The 18,026-nt window shown below is 44.4% G+C and overlaps 1 protein-coding gene across 1 annotated transcript in view; it reads left to right on the top strand.

Moving 5' to 3' along the window:
* Positions 1-14,191, top strand: part of LOC131762407 (uncharacterized) — a 144,391-nt gene extending 130,200 nt beyond the window's left edge. Inside the window, 2 exon segments of the mRNA XM_067041635.1 lie at positions 13,027-13,106; positions 13,866-14,191. Coding sequence (XP_066897736.1) covers positions 13,027-13,106; positions 13,866-14,191 — 406 coding nt within the window.
* The last annotated feature ends 3,835 nt before the right edge of the window (positions 14,192-18,026 follow it).

Here is an 18,026-nt window from a genome sequence, read left to right on the forward strand (position 1 = left end):
CTAGAGCATGAAAGTCAACAAAAAGATAATATTATTTCTTTAAAGGTAACTATCATTTTGGAAATGGTACTTAATTTTTTTTTAATGTTACTGAATTGCTACTGTCATCAGTAGCGGATCTGACTTCTGGAACCTCCTCTCCGCCATACTAGTAGTCATTCTTGTGAAATGCCACCTCCTTGATTGTATTGAGTTGTGATGAGTTACATTGCATCACTCAAAGAGTAGGTGAGAAATGAAACAAACATTACAGATACCATACTTTTTTTCAGGTAGAAGAGTTGGTATTATGTTTTCTTCTGAGTATTGATTATTCTCCATCTCATGACAATTTCTATGTCTGTCTTTGAAAAGAAATAAAGCAACATAATGAGAGGGAAATGATAACTTGTAAATGTTGATCCCTTCATAGACATTGGGATGGATTATATTCCAACATATTTGTCATAAATACGGATATGGAAGACTGTCCATTGCAAGAGTCACCCATGTGTCTGCCAAAACAAACGTAACCACTATTTAAGATGTCTGTCTTTAGAAAGTACAGAAACATACCAGTTTTTAAAAATTGAGTTTTAAAGATTATAATCAAACCCTCTGATTTATTCTTCCTATCCCGCCAAAAGGGAATCATTTCTTACACAGTTGTCCTAGCATTTAGGGCTTGGAAGATTCATGACATTTACTGTGCTTTGCTGAGGTAAGACCAACGGGAGAGGGTATAATGTTGCCTAGGGGTTTTATTAAAGAAATTGCATAGCTTGGAAAGTGAGCCAGAAACCCACACTCCAAGGTAATTTCATAATGATCACAGCAGGAACTTTTGTGGTAATTTTGCATAGATAACTTTCATACCTAATTTTCAGTGCTTCTGCATATGTGGTCCACATGTTTATCCCAGAGTGTTTTTTTGCTTCCAGCTGGAACATGCTCAGAAGGGACCTGTGAAATTTTCACATTCACAAGCTAAAAGGACCTGTATCTATTCCTCAGTGTCCCTTTCTGTATCTATTCCTCTATACCTGTATACCTCTGTTCCTCTATACCTGTCCCTATACCTGTGTCTATTGCTCAGTGTCGTTTTCTGTTCTGTTGCCATTTCACAGGAATAGGTTGAAAGGTGCCCTTAAGGTGATCTTCATGGCTCCTAGTCAAGTGCAGAAAGCCAATGTAAAGACAGAGGCCAATTGTTGGAAAAGGTCATTGCTGCTTTCATCAGCTGACACATGAACCAAGGAACAGGTACCATATCAATGAAAAAAAAAGCCATGGGCAAAATCAGCCCGCTGCATCCTCAGTTCCGTATCCTGGGCAGGCTGAAGACCAGTCTTGCTTGTAATGAGAGAGAGAGATAGTATTTGCTTTGGCTGGAGTAGGCTTTCTTAAAAAAAAACAAAAAACGAAAAAACTCCAGGATAAAAATAAGTGGAACAGGAAAGCACGCATGCCTTATTGAAGGAAAGTATGCTGGTTGCTGAAATTTAGGGCTTCGTTTTTAAAGACTAACTTATCTTAATGGATATACTACTCTTAGAGAGGTCATGAGGTCAGAGTCAACTGCAGTTACTGTGCATACAGCCCTTGAGGGCGAACCATCCAAGAATGATGGGCTGTGAGGTTGCTGAGCTTTGCTGAGCCTGTTCTAGACTCGTACTATTACTAGATGTCTCTAGATCCCAGCTGCAGCCCACCCTCTTATTCATACCTCCATAGAGTCCCCTAGTGTAACTGAGATCACAAAGATGCCCACCAGCGCTTCTTTGACCAAGCAGGCTTCACTAAAGATCTTTGGAAGGACTGGTTGCTCAGGTTTTTTTCTATTGCATTATAGATTTCAGTGAGAGGAAGTGTACATCAGCCAGCAAATTGGAGCCAAGCAGCAGATGTAATTTCAAACATTCGTAAAACAAACAAACCCACTACACACACACACATACACACACACAGAGACACCACACACAAAGATGTGTGTGTTTAAATATGTAGAAAGACTTAGCCCTCTAGACAACTGAAGTCTGCTACTGAAAATGATATGTGTGTGAGGATTTGGGGGGTGACATTCTATTTAGTTCTTCTTTGAGTGACTTTAATTTTCCACTGTTAAAAAAGAAGAGCTACGTGTTTTGTAATAGCACGCACCCTTCACAGTACTAGCACAACACTTGCTCATCCTTTTGCAAGAAGAGTGTTTATCATTAATAATTAGCTAAGTTAGATGATTTCGCTACCTGGGTTTTGGTCCTGGTTCTGCCAGCAGGCAGTGGCTGTGTAAGCTTGTCCAGATTGCTTAACCTTTCTTGACCTTGATTTTCCTGCTCTGCAACGCAGGGGATTAAAGTAGATCGGTGATTCTCAAACTGTCGGCCCCAGCCCATTAGTGAATCATGAAATCAATCTAGAGAGTTGTGATCAGCATTAAAAAATATATATATATATAATAGCATAGAAAATATTAGGGTGCATTACATGCCATATGACTAAATATTGTTTCCAAAAGCTTTTCAGTTAAACCTATGTTTATATAGTTATGTGTGTACACATAAACTATAGTTTATATATGTCAACCTTTTTTTTTTTTTTTTTTTTTGTGGTACACGGGCCTCTCACTGTTGTGGCCTCTCCCGCTGTGGAGCACAGGCTCTGGACGCGCAGGATCAGCGGCCATGGCTCACGGGCCCAGCCGCTCAGTGGCATGTGGGATCTTCCCGGGCCGGGGCACAAACCCATGTCCCCTGCATCGGCAGGCGGACTCTCAACCACTGCGCCACCAGGGAAGCCCCTATAGTTTATATAAACTATATAAACTTATATTTATATATTTACGTGTGTACAACGTTGCAATGAGAGGTGCAATGCTTCACCTCTTACTATGAGGTGAAGTCAAAGAAGTTTGAAAACACTGAGATAGATTATCTCTAGGGTTAAAACCTAAGATTCCCTGAAACAGGCACTCCTGGTCATACTAGTATGCATACCAGTATATATCAAAGTGCTTCAAGCTTGGTTAAGAAAATGGGACTAGAAGAGCTTGTGTAGCTCTCCCCTCTGTCGCGGTAAGCCTTTAGCCTACCGAGAAGAGGACTCTCCAGAGAGAGTACACATTGGCGGCTATCACCATTACTGGCCAAGATCAGGGAGAAAAGCAAGCAGTGCTCCAACGCATCCAGACTGTGTTGTCAGGATATTGTTGAGATCCCAGTAGGAAATGCCTCTCAGCCCCTTCTCACTCCTCTCTTCCTTCCCTCTCCACTTTCCGAAGAGCGTGCAGGAGGGAGAATAGATCAAGGGTATTTTTAGACAGTCTCAGGCACAAGAGAAAAGCACCATTCCATTTTTCCCTCTTGTTTTCGTGGAACGCCCAAGATAGAAGACCAAGTCCAAAACAGTGAGAGGTCAGTGAATAGCTGACAACCAGCAGAGCACACACTTGAAAATCATGTCTTGTCTCTAAAAATATCTCTCTCATGCAAAATGTTGACCAGGTTCCATTTATTCTGGAAGACATTCGGTCTTTACAGGAAAACTCTCACTACTGTTAACAAGATATATCTTGCAATCGAACTAAGCGATGAAAAATATTGTTGTTGACAGATCCCTCTCCTATTTTGTGGTGGAAATGTGGGCACAGGAATAGGGAAGATGAGTGTCCTCTCTGCCCTAATTTTTCTCCGGAACTTTGTAAAAATACATAGTTGCTGTTATCCCATCTTTATCTGACTCTCCCGGAGGAATGGGTGTCTTTTTCTTATTCATACAAAGCTAGCCCTATGGGCTAGCTGTGATCCTGGATGTAAATTATTGATCTCAAAACACTGTGATAGGGCTTCCGTGGTGGTGCAGTGGTTGAGAGTCCTCCTGCCGATGTAGGGGACACTGGTTCGTGCCCCGGTCCGGGAGGATCCCACATGCCGCGGAGCGGCTGGGCCCGTGAGCCATGGCCGCTGAGCCTGCGCATCCGGAGCCTCTGCTCCGCAACGGGAGAAGCCACAACAGTGAGAGGCCCGCGTACCGCAAAAAAACAAAACAAAACAAAAACACTTTGATAGGTGCTCTAGAGAGATTTGTGAAAGTGTTACTGAAGCATAAAGGAGAAAGCAACTGAATGGTGCCTGGTAATTCAAAAGAAAGTTGGAATTCCAGGCGGAAAGAGCAGAACACTGGAACAGGTGTGTTCTGCCTCGTGTGAAAGGCTTTCTTCCACTGGTTGGAGTGTTGATGTCATTGAATCTTGCAATCAAAATCCCATCAGTGGGTAGAAATAAGCCTGAGGATCACTACCAGCTCCAATAGTGCAACTCATACTTAATATGCAAAATTGAATCCAGAGCAGAATTATCCCTGCTGTATAGGTTAGTAAATTTGAATGGAGCTACATTTATAATGCCCTTATCAGCTTTTGATTTAACAAGAGATTCCTTGATCCTGAGTAAATCAAACACTTTAGTGTGGCATTGACAGTATATGGAGAAATAAAATTATAAGAGGTGACTCATTCTGGAAGCTTAAATGAGGTTGTAACATATCCTTCTTCCTTTCCTCTTCTTTCATTTTTTTAGAGAAACAAGCTTTCTGACTAGTTCCGAACCTTTTAGAAAGTACCGTATGATTCTGTAGCCAATAGTTTAAAGGATATTGCTTAAAAAGTCACATGTACTCTTCATATGATCTTTGGTGAAAGTGACTTTTCTCCAGAAAGATAATCAAATGACTTTAAGAGGTATAGCTGGTTGTTGGTGGTTGAGGTATTCAAAGAAAGAAAAACTCATTGTTTGATGATATTACTCCGTATTCTCTGTTTTAAATAAAAATGCTTCACATATTTGTCTAAAGATTATTTCTTTAAAAAATAAAAAATCCCCCAAAGAATGTCAGGCTACACTATATGTCTGAAAGCAAAAGTCCCTTTTTTCCCTGCTTTATTGAGGGATGGGTCCAGAATGTCCTTGACAGTTTTAATACCTATTGGGTAATTCTATAACCCTTTGCCAGATATTCATTACACTGTTACATGAAAAAGTACTGGAAAAGTTGTTTTATGTAAGTTTGTTCTTCACTCTCTTTATTTATATCATCCAATCTAGGCACATTTATTCATTCATAGATTGCCTACAGTATGTGTGTATTGGCCTCTGGGGACACAGCAGTAAAAGACAAGTCCCCACCCTCAGGCAGCTTACAGTTTCGGGAGAGTGGGGAGAAAAAACATTGAGTAAACATATATTGTTAGATGATCAGAAGGAAGGTAAGAGAGGTGGGGAGCCTGAGTGCAGAGGTGGGTATGTTATTTCATAGAGTTCCAGGCATTCTTCCAGAAGGGTGGCTATATCATTATTTTATCACTAAAGGAGAAAAAAAGCTCTTTGGAGCGGAGAGAAACAGAGAAGAGGAAAGTTATAAAGGCCAGGAAAAGGGCACTTGTCCAGATCTCTTAGCCCCAACGGAAATCTGAACAGGAAATGATGTATCCAGGAGCCTGAAAATCAAGGGAGAGGGTTCTAAGACCTTAGAATTGACCTCTCCTTTTATGAGTCTGTGCTCGATGGCTTTCCTGAGTCCTTGGGGTTTCTGATATCGCCAAGAAAGAAGGGCTTCTGGAAAAACAGTCTCTCTCTCATGTTAGAGCAGGAGGAACTGAATTGAGGGGAGGGAACAAAACAAGAGTAAGCAACTGGGGTGCCCGGTAGGGGCCACCATGCTTTGTAGGATTGCAAGCAACTGAAGATAAGACTGCAAGATACCCCAGCTCAGAGAACTGATCCCCCAAATCTCTCTTCCCTTGAAAAGAAAACTCCTGAGAACCTGGAGAAAAAGACCAATTCTATTAGGAATGTACTGTATTTCCACAGACACAAAATTGAGGGATTTAAAGAAAGGTTGAGGGTACTTGTATGTGTGGTTTTGGTCAGGGTGGGAGGTTGATCTTCAAAAGGTGCTGTTAAGGGGGCTTATATTAGGAAGCACATGGTAGATTCCACTTTATAAGATCAGCATCTGAGGGGTAACATCCATAGTGATTATGAAGTTTAAAGATTAGAGGCTGAGTTTTTTCTGACTATGGTGTTAGAAAAGTTAAATCGTTTGAGATTTGTAACAGAATTTCCCAGTGATTTGTAAATGCAAGATAACACCTGACGCCATTTGATCAAAGTTGTTTGAATTTAGGGGGAACATTTGACCTTCAATTTGGCTCTACTTTCAGACCTTGGGAGCGAGGATTCTTTGTGTGCAAATAGAAAGTTAAGTGATTCACAGTCCATTCAAGCTTCTCTACTTCCTCTACCTTGGAAATAATTTTCTCTATTGAATATTTAGTTCAGAGCACTTCATTTTGAAAAGACTCTTTAGGAAAGATCTTTCCCACTAATAGGTCTGTTTCAGGAGAGTCAGCAAGCAGCAAGCAGGTCTGAGCTGCTTTCAGGAATAAATCGTCTTTGACAAACTCCTGTTCAATTTAACTAAGCAAACATATGGAATAAGACAGACTTGCTGGGCAGGATTTTGAGTTGTGTTTCAATCTACTTTAAATTCCCCTTCTCCTTGAACTGTGATTCTTGTGTACATGTAAACTCCTCGCTGGAAATTTGGCAGTGGCTGCAAAGTCTGGGCTGCACGCTACACACTTTACTCATGCTGTCTGAGTCACTTGTTCACTGCCATTATGTAAGCTGTACAGATGACGGCCACCCTTGGGGGCTTAGCTTTGGTGCTTGACCCTCTGTGGAAGCAGCCCTGTCAGCAAGAAGGTTCTCGGGTGGGCATATCTCTTTGGCTTTATGAGGGACACTGACATCAGCTCATCTTTTTCCTCTGATTGGTGATGTCATCTCTAATGTGACACAGACCTAACTATTAAAATTTCCTAACTTCTTGGTTGAAAGTAGCTAAAAATGACTTCTTTTTTTTTTTTTTTTTTCCCGTACGCGGGCCTCTCACTGTTGTGGCCTCTCCTGTTGCGGAGCACAGGCTCCGGACGCGCAGGCTCAGCGGCCATGGCTCACGGGCCCAGCCGCTCCGCGGGGCACGAACCCGCGTCCCCTGCATCGGCAGGCGGACTCGCAATCACTGCGCCACCAGGGAAGCCCTAAAAATGACTTCTTACCATGGAGAAAGAATCCTCTATGAAACACTGTATCAGACATCAACTACTGGATAAACTTTATCTAATTTTCTTGTTTCTCTTTCTTCCCCTTCATTTTTGATCTACTGTACTGAGCTTTCCCTCAAGTTTATAAACCTGATCTGAATGGAATTTGTGCTTCTGATTTGACCTCAGGATCAGATCGCTTGGATAATATTCCTTCCATAAATAACCTGTAGACAGGACTTTATGTCTCTTTCTCTCTCTCTCTCTACACATATTCTACAATATGCTAATATATATGTATATTACATATACATATATATACAATATATGTATTGGGTTGGCCAAAAAGTTCATTTGAGTTTTTCCATAAGAGCTTATGGAAAAACCCGAATGAACTTTTTGGTCAACCCAATACACGTGTATATACACAATATAGTATAATATTTACATACATATACATATATTCTGGTTTAAATTCTGTACAACATTGTTTGTAACCAAACAATAGTCCTGTACACATTTTCTAATGCCTATTTTAATGTCTTTAACAGTAGTGTACTTGAATTTTAACATTAGTCAACCTCTGTGTATAATTGTAATTAAATACCTTAAAATAGGTTGAAACCATAATTAATTGCCATTTTTGTAGGTCAAAAAGGGTTACATACTGGCAATTTGATATGGTAAAACCTAGTATAATACCTACTCATTCCAAAAATACCCAAGTGCCTAAAGTGTGCATTCCGCCAGTTGCCATGGGAGATAGAAAATGAGAATGAGAGGCTCCTCCTTGGAGCCTCTAGTCTATACACCACAACTTGAGTACTAGGTAGAAAGTGATTTGTCCTTTAGGAGGGGAAGAGCAGCACCCTGTCTTGGAGGAACGGACCATGCTTTCAACGGTAATTCCCTACATCCCTGCAGTACCTGGAAGTCCACAGAATCCCATGACAAAGCCCCATTCTCAAGAACCTTTGGTTCCCCAAAGCCTCCTAAGTCAAGTTCAGAGCCCTTATTCTGGCATTCAAAGTACCTACCTGCATTATTCCCTTCCCCTTATGTTTGTACTTCTGCTCTCCTATCTGTTTCTGCTATTCCTGCCTCCTGGAAGGTTCTCTCCTCTCACCTGAAACGCAGTCGAGTGTCATGGTTAAAGGTGTGGGCGCTAGATGTATATTGTCTGGGTTCAAATCCCAGGTCTCCACTTCTTAGCTGGGCAACCTCTGGCACGTTGTTTGATCCTGGGTACCTCAGTGTACTCTCCTGCAAAAGAGGGATAATAGTGAAGCCTCATTGGACCGTGTATGCTACATCATTTATTATATGCAAAGTACTAGAGCAGAGCCTGATGCAGAGTAAGCACTCATTAAATGTTTATTATTATAATTTCTGCATGTCCAAATCTCACTAGGTTTTCTTTTTAAATTTTTATTTATTAAATTATAGTTGATTTACAATATTGTGTTAGTTTCAGGTGTACAGCTTCAGATTCTTTTCCATGATAGGTTTATAAGATACTGAATATAGTTCCCTGTGCTATATGGTAGGACCTTGGTTTATTTTATATATAATGTTTGTCTATTAATCCCATACTTCGAATTTATCCCTCCCCTCCCCTTTCTCCTTTGGTAACCATAAGTTTGTTTCCTATGTCTGTGATTCTGTTTCTATTTTGTAAATAAGTTCATTTATGTCATTTCTTTAGATTCCACATAGAAGTGATATCATATGATACTTGTCTTTCTCTGCCTGACTTACTTCACCTACTGTGATAATCTCTAGGTCTGTCCATGTTGCTGCAAATGGCAATATTTCATTCTTTTTTATGGCTGTCACTTATTTATTTATTTTTGGCTGGTTGGATCTTCGTTGCTGCGCACAGGCTTTTCTCTAGTTGCGGCGAGTGGGGGCTACTCTTTGATGCAGTACGCGGGCTTCTCCTTGTGGTGGCTTCTCTTGTTGTGGAGCACAGGCTCTAGGCGTGCAGCCTTCAGTAGATGTGGCTCGCAGGCTCTAGAGCACAGGCTCAGTAGTTGTGGTGCACAGGCTTAGTTGCTCTGCATCATGTGGGATCTTCCCAAACCAGGGCTCGATCCCATGTCCCCTGTTTTGGCAGGCGGATTCTTAACCACTGTGCCACCAGGGAAGCCCGAAAAGCAGCTATTCTGGTTGTTTTTAAATCCCCTCCCAAGTCTAGTACAATGCTTTGCACATAATAGATACATCTATTAAAGGAGTGGACAAAGTTGTGCTCTAGGAAGATAACTGTACGTAGGATGGATTATAGAGACCAGCTAAGGCTACGGTAATAGACCTGATGTTGTTTCATTGACCCTTTCAATACTCCGTTGATGGTGAGAATGAAGAAATAAAAACCTGATAAAAGTGAAATCCTTCTATTGCTCTCCCCACTCCTCCCATCTATAAAGTCCTGCAGTAATTCCCTGTATCTTGAATTGATACAAGATAGCCCTCCACTGGGAAGTTAAAAGTAGTCTTAAGTGGGAAGAACTCTGGCCTCTCATTTATTTAACTGATTTTAAAAAATAGCTTGCAATAATGTTGCAAAGAGAGTTGTACTCTATATTGTCATTAATAATGCATAGTAATGTTATGTTACACATCAAAGGAGAATTAAGGTAGCAGATGGAATTAAGGTTGCTAACGAGCTGACCTTAAAATAGGGAGATTATCCTGGGTTACCCGGCTGGGCTCCATGTAATCACAAGGGTTCTTAAATGTAGAAGAGGGAGACAGAAAAGTCAGTGTGGGAGTGATACAGTCTGAAAAAGACTCCACCAGCCGTTGCTGGCTTTAAAGAATAAGGAAGGGGACCATGAGCCAAGAAATGCAGGCAGCCTCTAGAAGCTGGAAAAGGCAAGAAGACAAATTCTCCCTTAGAGTCTCCAGAAAGGGCCACCACCCTGTTGACATCTTGATTTTAGCCCTCGGTGATAGATAGAATAATGGCTTCAAAGTTGTCCCCATCCTAACTTCTGGAACCTGTGAATCTGTTACCTTACATGGCAGCAGGAACTTTTCAGATGATTAAGAATCTTGAGATGGAGAGAATATCCTGGATTATCCAGGTGGGCCCAGTGTAATCACAAAGATCCTTTTCAAAAGGAGGCAGGAGGGTGAGAGTCCACCGAGAGATGTGATGACAAAAGCAGATATTGGAGGGCTGTGCTTTGAAGATGGAGGAAGGGGCCACCGGACAAGGAATGCAGGCAGCCTCTAGAAAAGGCAAGCAGACAGATTCTCCCCTTGAGCCTCCACAGGGGAGATTTTGGCTCAGTGAAAGCCATTCTGGGACTATCTCCAGAACTGTTAGATAATACATCTGTGTTGTCTTAAGCCACCAAGTTTGTGGTAACTTGTTACAGCAGCCATAGGAAACTAATATACTTAGTTTACAGCTGATCACAGCCACACGGCTAGTTAGTGATAGACAGAGATTTGTGTGGTGTGCTCCAAGGACAAAGAACAAGATAATCTCAAAGGGCCAATATTGCTGGAACAAATAGTTACAGGACTCCTATCGCTCTGTCACGATGTGACCATTGAAATGAACCAGAGACCCCTCCCAAGCAGCATGCCCTGTCCCTTTCCCATCCCATATAAGGAAAGACATTTGCCCCGTTTTTCTCCCGCTCAGCACACTGAAAGTATATATACTCTGCCCAGTCAGCAGATGACTTGCAGGTTCCCTGGCTATAAAAACAGACAAGCAACCCAAGCTCACTGTCAACCTTCCCTGGCTACCAGGAAGTCGGCCTGCAGAACGGTTCTTGCAGTGACCCTTCTCTTTAATAAACTCTATCTTCTGCCTTGTGTCTGGAAATTCTTTTCCAACCCACACTTGGACCACGACAATTTGAACTCAAGCCATCTGGCTCCAGAGCCCATCTCCTTTATCATGATGAGATATACATAGATAGAGATTTAAACAGTACATGCATTTCAATAAATGCAAATCTTTGATATTATTTTAATATCCATTCAACACCATCATATTAAATAGTTGTGTCCCACTGAATAAATACCATATTTTATCTAATACATCCCCTATTATTGGGTACTTACATTGTTTCTAATGTTTCAATATTCTAAAATTGGCAGTGATAAACATCTTTCCAGTGATATTAATAATTTCTTTAGGAAAAACTCTTAGAAATGCTAGGTCAAAAGAAGTGCATTTTTAAAAATGGCCAAATTACCCTCATAAGATTGCACTGGAATATGATTTAAAAGAAAGTAAAATATACAACTAAGAGCAGGAACGTATCTATCTTCTGTTTCTGTAACACTTCTGGTATTAGTCTATTTTTCTTATCTGTGAAATAAGAAAAATATTTTTGTTTTTGAAGGTTTTAACTATAATATATATATATATACTTTTTTTTTTTTTCTGTAGAATCTTAGGTGTTAGAGCTAGAGAGTATTTAGAGGTCATTTAGCATAACCCTTTAATTTGTAGTTAAAGTCCCTGAGGCTCAGAGAAGTGAAAAGATTAGAAAGGCTTCCCCAGTGGGGCATGTCTGGCCAGAACCCACTGGCCTGACTCTAAGCCCAGCATCTTTCCACATCTGCTGCAAATGTCATGAGGATGGACCCCAAGTTGGTACAACTATTATTTTTTTTCTTCAAATCATGCCAGAAATCTCTTGTCTTCATTAATCAAAAGCATATTTTAGGGGCTGTAGATTAATAATGATCCGTATATTCAGTATTAAAAGGTGAACTCTAGTCCTTTCCTGGAGTGAGCCTGTTTTTATTTTCTCATTGTGAATTTGGTAGGATCGAGGCAGACAATAACTTCACCTTCTCTAATGTCTTACTGTAGGAGTTCTTAGAGCGGATAATCGGACATTTCCATCACATTTTTGCCTAAGAACATAACTTTCTAACTTGGTTTGCATGTCACCCAACAGCACTGTTACTCTGTCCTGGAATTTGATGTACACAACGATATGCAAACTCCTTCCTTCTCTCTGAAGCAAACAATGAAATAGGAAAACACACTGCCATTTTCTGACTGATCTCAATTGCTGAGGGTGGACCCCGCACGTTACATCAGCAGGCCGGCTCCATTACACTGCCCTGCGCTGTGCTCGAGCTACTGAAATATTGATTTTTACAGAGCCGGCGCGCACACACTGAAAAATCAATATTCCAGTGCACACAACAGAACAAGCGGCAGAGCCGGGACCAACTCCGAGGCCCAGGAAGCACTGCCGGCAGGCCTTGGCCGAGGATGGGAGGCTGGGGGCAGGGGTGGGGGGCGATGCTGGACGAGACAATGCCAGGGGAGAGGCCCCTGCAAACCTGGGAAGGGTCAGATAAACCAAATGTGCAGAGCAAAGAGAAAGGAGAGTGGAAAAGATCCTTGAGGATAAAACAGTTGGAAGGAGCAATGATTTATCTTTCTATGGGGGAAATGGGGAGGAGAGAGTAAATTAAGAAGAGAGGATGGGAAGAATTTTACAGGTAAGAATCTTCCCATGAAAATGTATCTTTTGCTTTTCTGTATCATTCGGTCAGACTTATGATAGAAACATGATAAAGATGATACAGATATTTTATTATCGGAAGGAAAAAATAACTAGGCCAATTGTGAGAAAGATTTATATTTTAAAAAATGCAGCCCCTTTCCTTTTTCTTGGTGACTAAAAGCTGGCAGATCTTACAATAACCGTCAGAGTCAGCATTTATAAAATGGGCTCTACCTTTGCATTGCTGTTACTTTCTTTTCCTCGGGGAAGGGGGAGGGAAGGAAGAGGTCCTGGTCATGTGGGCCATTCATCGATTCCCTTTCTTTCTAGAAAAGCACCTTTCTTGGCATGCTTGGGGAACCACGTTAAGAATTGATTCCTTTTACGTGCCCCGTGACTTCTCACGAAATTCTGAGCTCCTCAAGTCACATCTCCATCCGGATGTAGAGAGGAGAACGCGTCCTGTGTTCCACTCTCGGCTGCCCAGTACTCAGCAGAGGACGGGGTGGAGATGGACCGGCCTTTCGGTTAGTCCTTATAGACGTGTTAAAAATTAAAAAAAAAATCAGGAGGAGTACTTTTACTTTTAGTATTTTGGCCTCTTTTTTATTGGGGGTGGGGTGGAAGGCAGTTAATTAAAAGGGAGTACTTTTAACCCCGATGAATTCTTGATTTTGCTTTGTCCTAGAATTCTCTTACCGGGAATCTCGCTATTAGTTCTCTCAACTCCCTGCCAAAGGAGGAAACTGCCCTCCCCGAGGTTTCCATTTCGTTCTCTGCCCTGCAGGCAGCCTCGCTGCCTCCTCTTTCGCGGCCCAGGAGACGTGAGGCCCAACCGGGCTCGGCTCGGGTCTGGTGGAAGGGACTCCGGAGGAAGCGGGCAGTGAGGGGCACCGTACAAAACCCGGCTCCTCAGGCCCAGTGGGGCTGACCGGGGACGAGGTCCTGCAGACTCGCTAGAGGTAGAAGGGGTAGGGGGGCCGGGGTGGAGTGGGGTGGCAAAGGGGGCGGGCCGGGACGCCCAGCCAGGTGGGCACCTGGAGCACCCCGCCCCTCCCGGCCCCTCCCGGCCCCTCCCCCGGTCCGGCCGGCGAGTCGTGGCCCCGCCCCCGCCCGAGCGCCCCGCCCACTCCCGCCTCCGCCCCGCCCCCAGCCCCGCGCGGCAGCTCTATTTGCATAAGGAGGTGGCTCCAGGGCCTGCCCGGGGCGCACGTGACCCCGGGGAGGCGGAGGGAACCTGCTGACTTGACACGAGCCGCTGTGCGGCTCCCCTTGGCGCGGAATAGCGAGAGCAGCCGTGACCTCCGACCCCGCCCGCCGGCAGCCAATAAGAGCGCAGGTCGTCTCCAAACCCAAAATTTCCACGTCGGCAAAAGTCAAGATGGAAGGGAGCGGAGCGGAGCGCGAGGGGGGGAGCCTGCCCGGGAATGCCTGGCTGCCGGTGCTGGAGGGGCAGGCTGGGGAGCCTGCGGCGGGCGCAGGAGGGGCCACGCGGGAGGGCGCCCCGGCCCTGGGAGGCCGGAGTCCGACCACCCGCCCCCAGTCCCCGGCGCCTCTGGGCACCCCGCACTTCGGCAGCCGCCTGTGCACCCCACTGCCCCTCCGGCCCTAAGTCTCGGGGGTCGTAGGGTAGGGGACGGTGGCGAGCGGTTGGGGGGAAAGGTGGGGAAGACACTTTCCAGACCTGTTGCACGGGTGCAACAGCTGTTCAGGTGCGGTAGGTAGGGGGAGTGGGCTGTCGGAGTTGGGAGGGAGGGTGGCCGCAGAGACTGCAGGGGCAGGGGGTACAGGGCGGGGGATCAGAACGGAGGGATGGTGTTGGGAACTGTGTGCAAGGGGGAAGGTTGTGTGCATACGGGGTCCGCGGGGAGCTCGCTGCCTACTGGGGCAGGGAGAATCCTACAGAGTGGGTGGGTGGAGTGGAGGGGAGAAGACTGCATAGACTCGAGTTCTGGGGCTGGGCGCGGGCTGCGGGAAGACCGGGAATAGAGTGTTGGGAATGGCTGGGGGAAGGGGAGCCGCTGTGGAGGCCCCGCACTGCCTTGCTTTCCTGCGCGGTCCCGTCCGCGGGGCATTTCCCGGGCCTGTATTCATCTCCCCCCCGCCCCCGCCCTTAACTCTTCCAGCTCCGAGAATTCGTCTTCGTGCAGCCCCCCTCCCCCACCAGCTTTCCAGATGGGAAGGTAAAAAGTTGCCACAAGTTAGATGGAGTGAGTTAGCTGCTTGCAAAAGTTTAAATAGCAGGACCGAGGAGGAGGTGGGGTTCGACCGGGAATAGGTTCTAATCTGGGATGGGTTGGAAGGCGGGGGAGGGTGTGTGATTCCTGCAGCCCGCTTGCTGTGACACTGCGACCAGAATTTGTTGTACCGGGCTGTTAAAACACCATTTCTATTGGGCATTTGCTCCTGCTGACTGCGGCAGTAACTTTCCATAATTAATGACCCATTCCATTATCTGTCGCATCCTGAGCTAAATTGCTTTTAACGAGTTATTCTTCTTTGTCTTAGCTGGGGGTAGGGGGAAGCACACCTGCAGGAAGAAACTTCTGGAGGAAGACAGGCTGTTTGGTCTTTTGAGGCAAAGTTCTGAGACACTCCGACTCTGAATATGATAGAAGTCAGTGCACTACAGAACTTTGTCTCTAGAGACTGTGGTCGCCGCCGCCGCTGCCGTCACCACCACCACCCGCCGTGAGGGCGTCCGCCGACACCCGACGGGCTAGACGGGTAGCTCTGGTGGCCACGTCGCAGCGCTTTTCCCTTGGGGGAGGGGCAACACCAGAGCGGGGTGTCCAAGTACTGCTCGGGGAACGTGGCCAACTCCCTTCAAGTTGGTGGATTAAACCAAAATCCGAATCTCCCTTCGTTCATCTTGCCCTGGTGGACTTCTGACTGCAGAGTTCTTGGTTTAAAAAAAAAAGGTTTGGGCTTTTCAAGGTTATTTAAAAGGTGCTCAAAAGATGGACTTCACTTACTGAGCGAGGAGAGGAGAGCCACAGGGTTATAACTGAGTCTGTGGGTGCGCAGTGCCTTACAGGAATTTAAACTCTCTACCCTTGAAGAAGAAAATGTATTTGTACAAAAGCCATGGATAATGGTCCTTTTACTCAAGTGACCTGTGAGATAAATGAGATCCTACAAGGATTGAGTTTGGCGATCTATTCTCAATTCTGTTTCCGATTCAGGTCCAATTCACTTTTATTTTTAAAAATAGGTTTTATTAATGGAAAGGAAGCACTTTTTTCAAGAAAGAATTTTGAAGGGCAGCTGGGTGGGGGGCAAGTGGGGGAAATATTTACTCATTGGGGCTGTAGAGACACTTTGCATGGGAGACACTGCTCTTCTCATTACTGGAATGTGGGCTCTGGTTTAGGGAGTTCCTATCAATAGCGTGCCCCTTGCAATGGGCCAGTGACTGGCATTGGTTTCTAGTCCTGTTCCATTGACGCTGCCCTATTTTGATTTTATGAGCTTTTGGCTGGAGAGCTGATTGATTCAAAGAAGTACAAAAATTATATCAACAAAGTTATTTATCTAACAAATATGCTTGAAGTGCTTGCTGGGTGCCAGGCACAGGGCACAGGGTGGTGAGTAAAAAGGAAACGGTTCCTGTGCCTTGTTGCTGACAGTCAAGTGAAGGAAGGACTCACTTTTGATGTAGGATTCTTCAGAAGCCTGGGGGGTTGCCTGTTTGTGTCTCTGAGAGGTCCTTGATTTTATAAAAGCCACCATCTTTTTACCTGTGTGTATTCCATCAGGAGAGGGTGTTCATGGAGGGAGGATCAATGGGGGTTGGGGGGTGGGAAGTATTCAGTTGCTTGGTATCAGAGCTTAATGGTAGGACTTAGTACTTGTTTTTCACAGGAATGATGTGTCCTGATCCTAAGACATTCTGGATTCTCTTTTACATGGCTCTTATCCATTCTCTCACCTTTCCATCATCATTTTACTTCAGTTTCTCAATCCTTTACCCAAAAGATGGCTGAATTATATCTGTGCAGTAAAATAAAGTGTTTCGAACTCATGTACTTGTATTCATTTGAGATGTAATATGTGCTTACTTGTAAAAAGGATTCTTGCCCCTGTCTTTGTGTCTGAATATGTCCACGAGATATTCTGAAAGTACTAACCTCCAACAAAACTTAAACCAACCTTTCAGGAGAATGCAGGTGGCTCTTTTTGAGGGTGGGGTTGTGGAGTAGTTGACTGGGAGAGCAGTCATCCAAGCAAAGAGATGAGATCAGGGTCTCCCCTCCAAAGAAGTGTAAGGTTTTGAGCCCCCTGATGGGATTATGTCTGCTTTCACTTTATGCTTAAATGATTTGCTTAGGAATCTTTTGTCTTGTCTCCTGCCTGTGATTCTCAGTGAGTTAAAGGACTGAGTAGACGGGAGGGCTGTGGTATACTCTGGTGATGACGTTGATGGGGTAGGAACAGGAAAACTGGCATTCTGGGGGTTCTGACCATAAACTTGGCGTTTTCTCATTGACCTTGGTCATTCAGCAACCTGTGTCTTGTCACCTCCTGAGTATCAGGTGTTATTCTAGATGCTAAGGATTGGGCAGTGAACAAAATAAGCCAGAATCCTAGATCTCTTGGAGGTTATTCTCGTGCCAGAAGCAGACAATAAAAATATAAAGTAAAGCGAGAGAAAGCATGCCAGGCAAGGGAGAACAGGGAGCGCTGGGGAGGCAGGGTGCTAGTGGAACCTGGCTCGCCAGGCTGAAGAACACTGTCACTGGCAGCCTACTTGGCATGGCCCAGGCCTCCTGACTTTATTTTCAATTTTCAAGTGAATGAACCAAACGAGGTGCAACAGAAACTGTATATTATTAAACATTGGTACCTTTCACTTTTTAAAAAGAGCATTTTATTTTCAAGTGCAAAGGTTGGGAAATGTGAGGGTGCTAGAAAATCTTCCCGTGAGGAGCTGGGGAAACACATCACTAGGCCACAACGATTCCGCACCTGAATGTAGTATCTAACCCCAGCTTCCAGCAGCAGAAGTCTAGGATTCTAGGTAACCTTGCATTTCTAAGAATATTTATTCCAAAGAACTCCTAAGTGCTCCCCCAGCATGCTTCAAAGAGTGGAGGGGAGGGTTGGTGGGTGGACACATGTTTTTTGGGATCCCCAGGAGCCAGAGGAGTCTACCATCTAGGCCACATGTGATTTCAGGAATGACCCTTGCTAAACTTCTCATTACTTAACTTAAATTATTCTTATTCATGCAGGCAGTACATACAGGGTGCTTTCATGGCATAACTGCTACAGACACAGAGAAACCTTACACAAACAAAAGCTGTGGGCAGGAAAAGAAAAAGGCAGAACTAATTGTTCACACTACTATATGTGATGTGTCAGGAATAAAAACCTGTGTCGCTTTGGTCACCTTGGTGGAACCAGATGGAAGGAGGACGGTGTGTCTTCAGCAGACCCCTGGTAAT

Source organism: Kogia breviceps, chromosome 9, assembly GCF_026419965.1.
Source record: "Kogia breviceps isolate mKogBre1 chromosome 9, mKogBre1 haplotype 1, whole genome shotgun sequence".
Classification (NCBI taxonomy): domain Eukaryota; kingdom Metazoa; phylum Chordata; class Mammalia; order Artiodactyla; family Physeteridae; genus Kogia; species Kogia breviceps.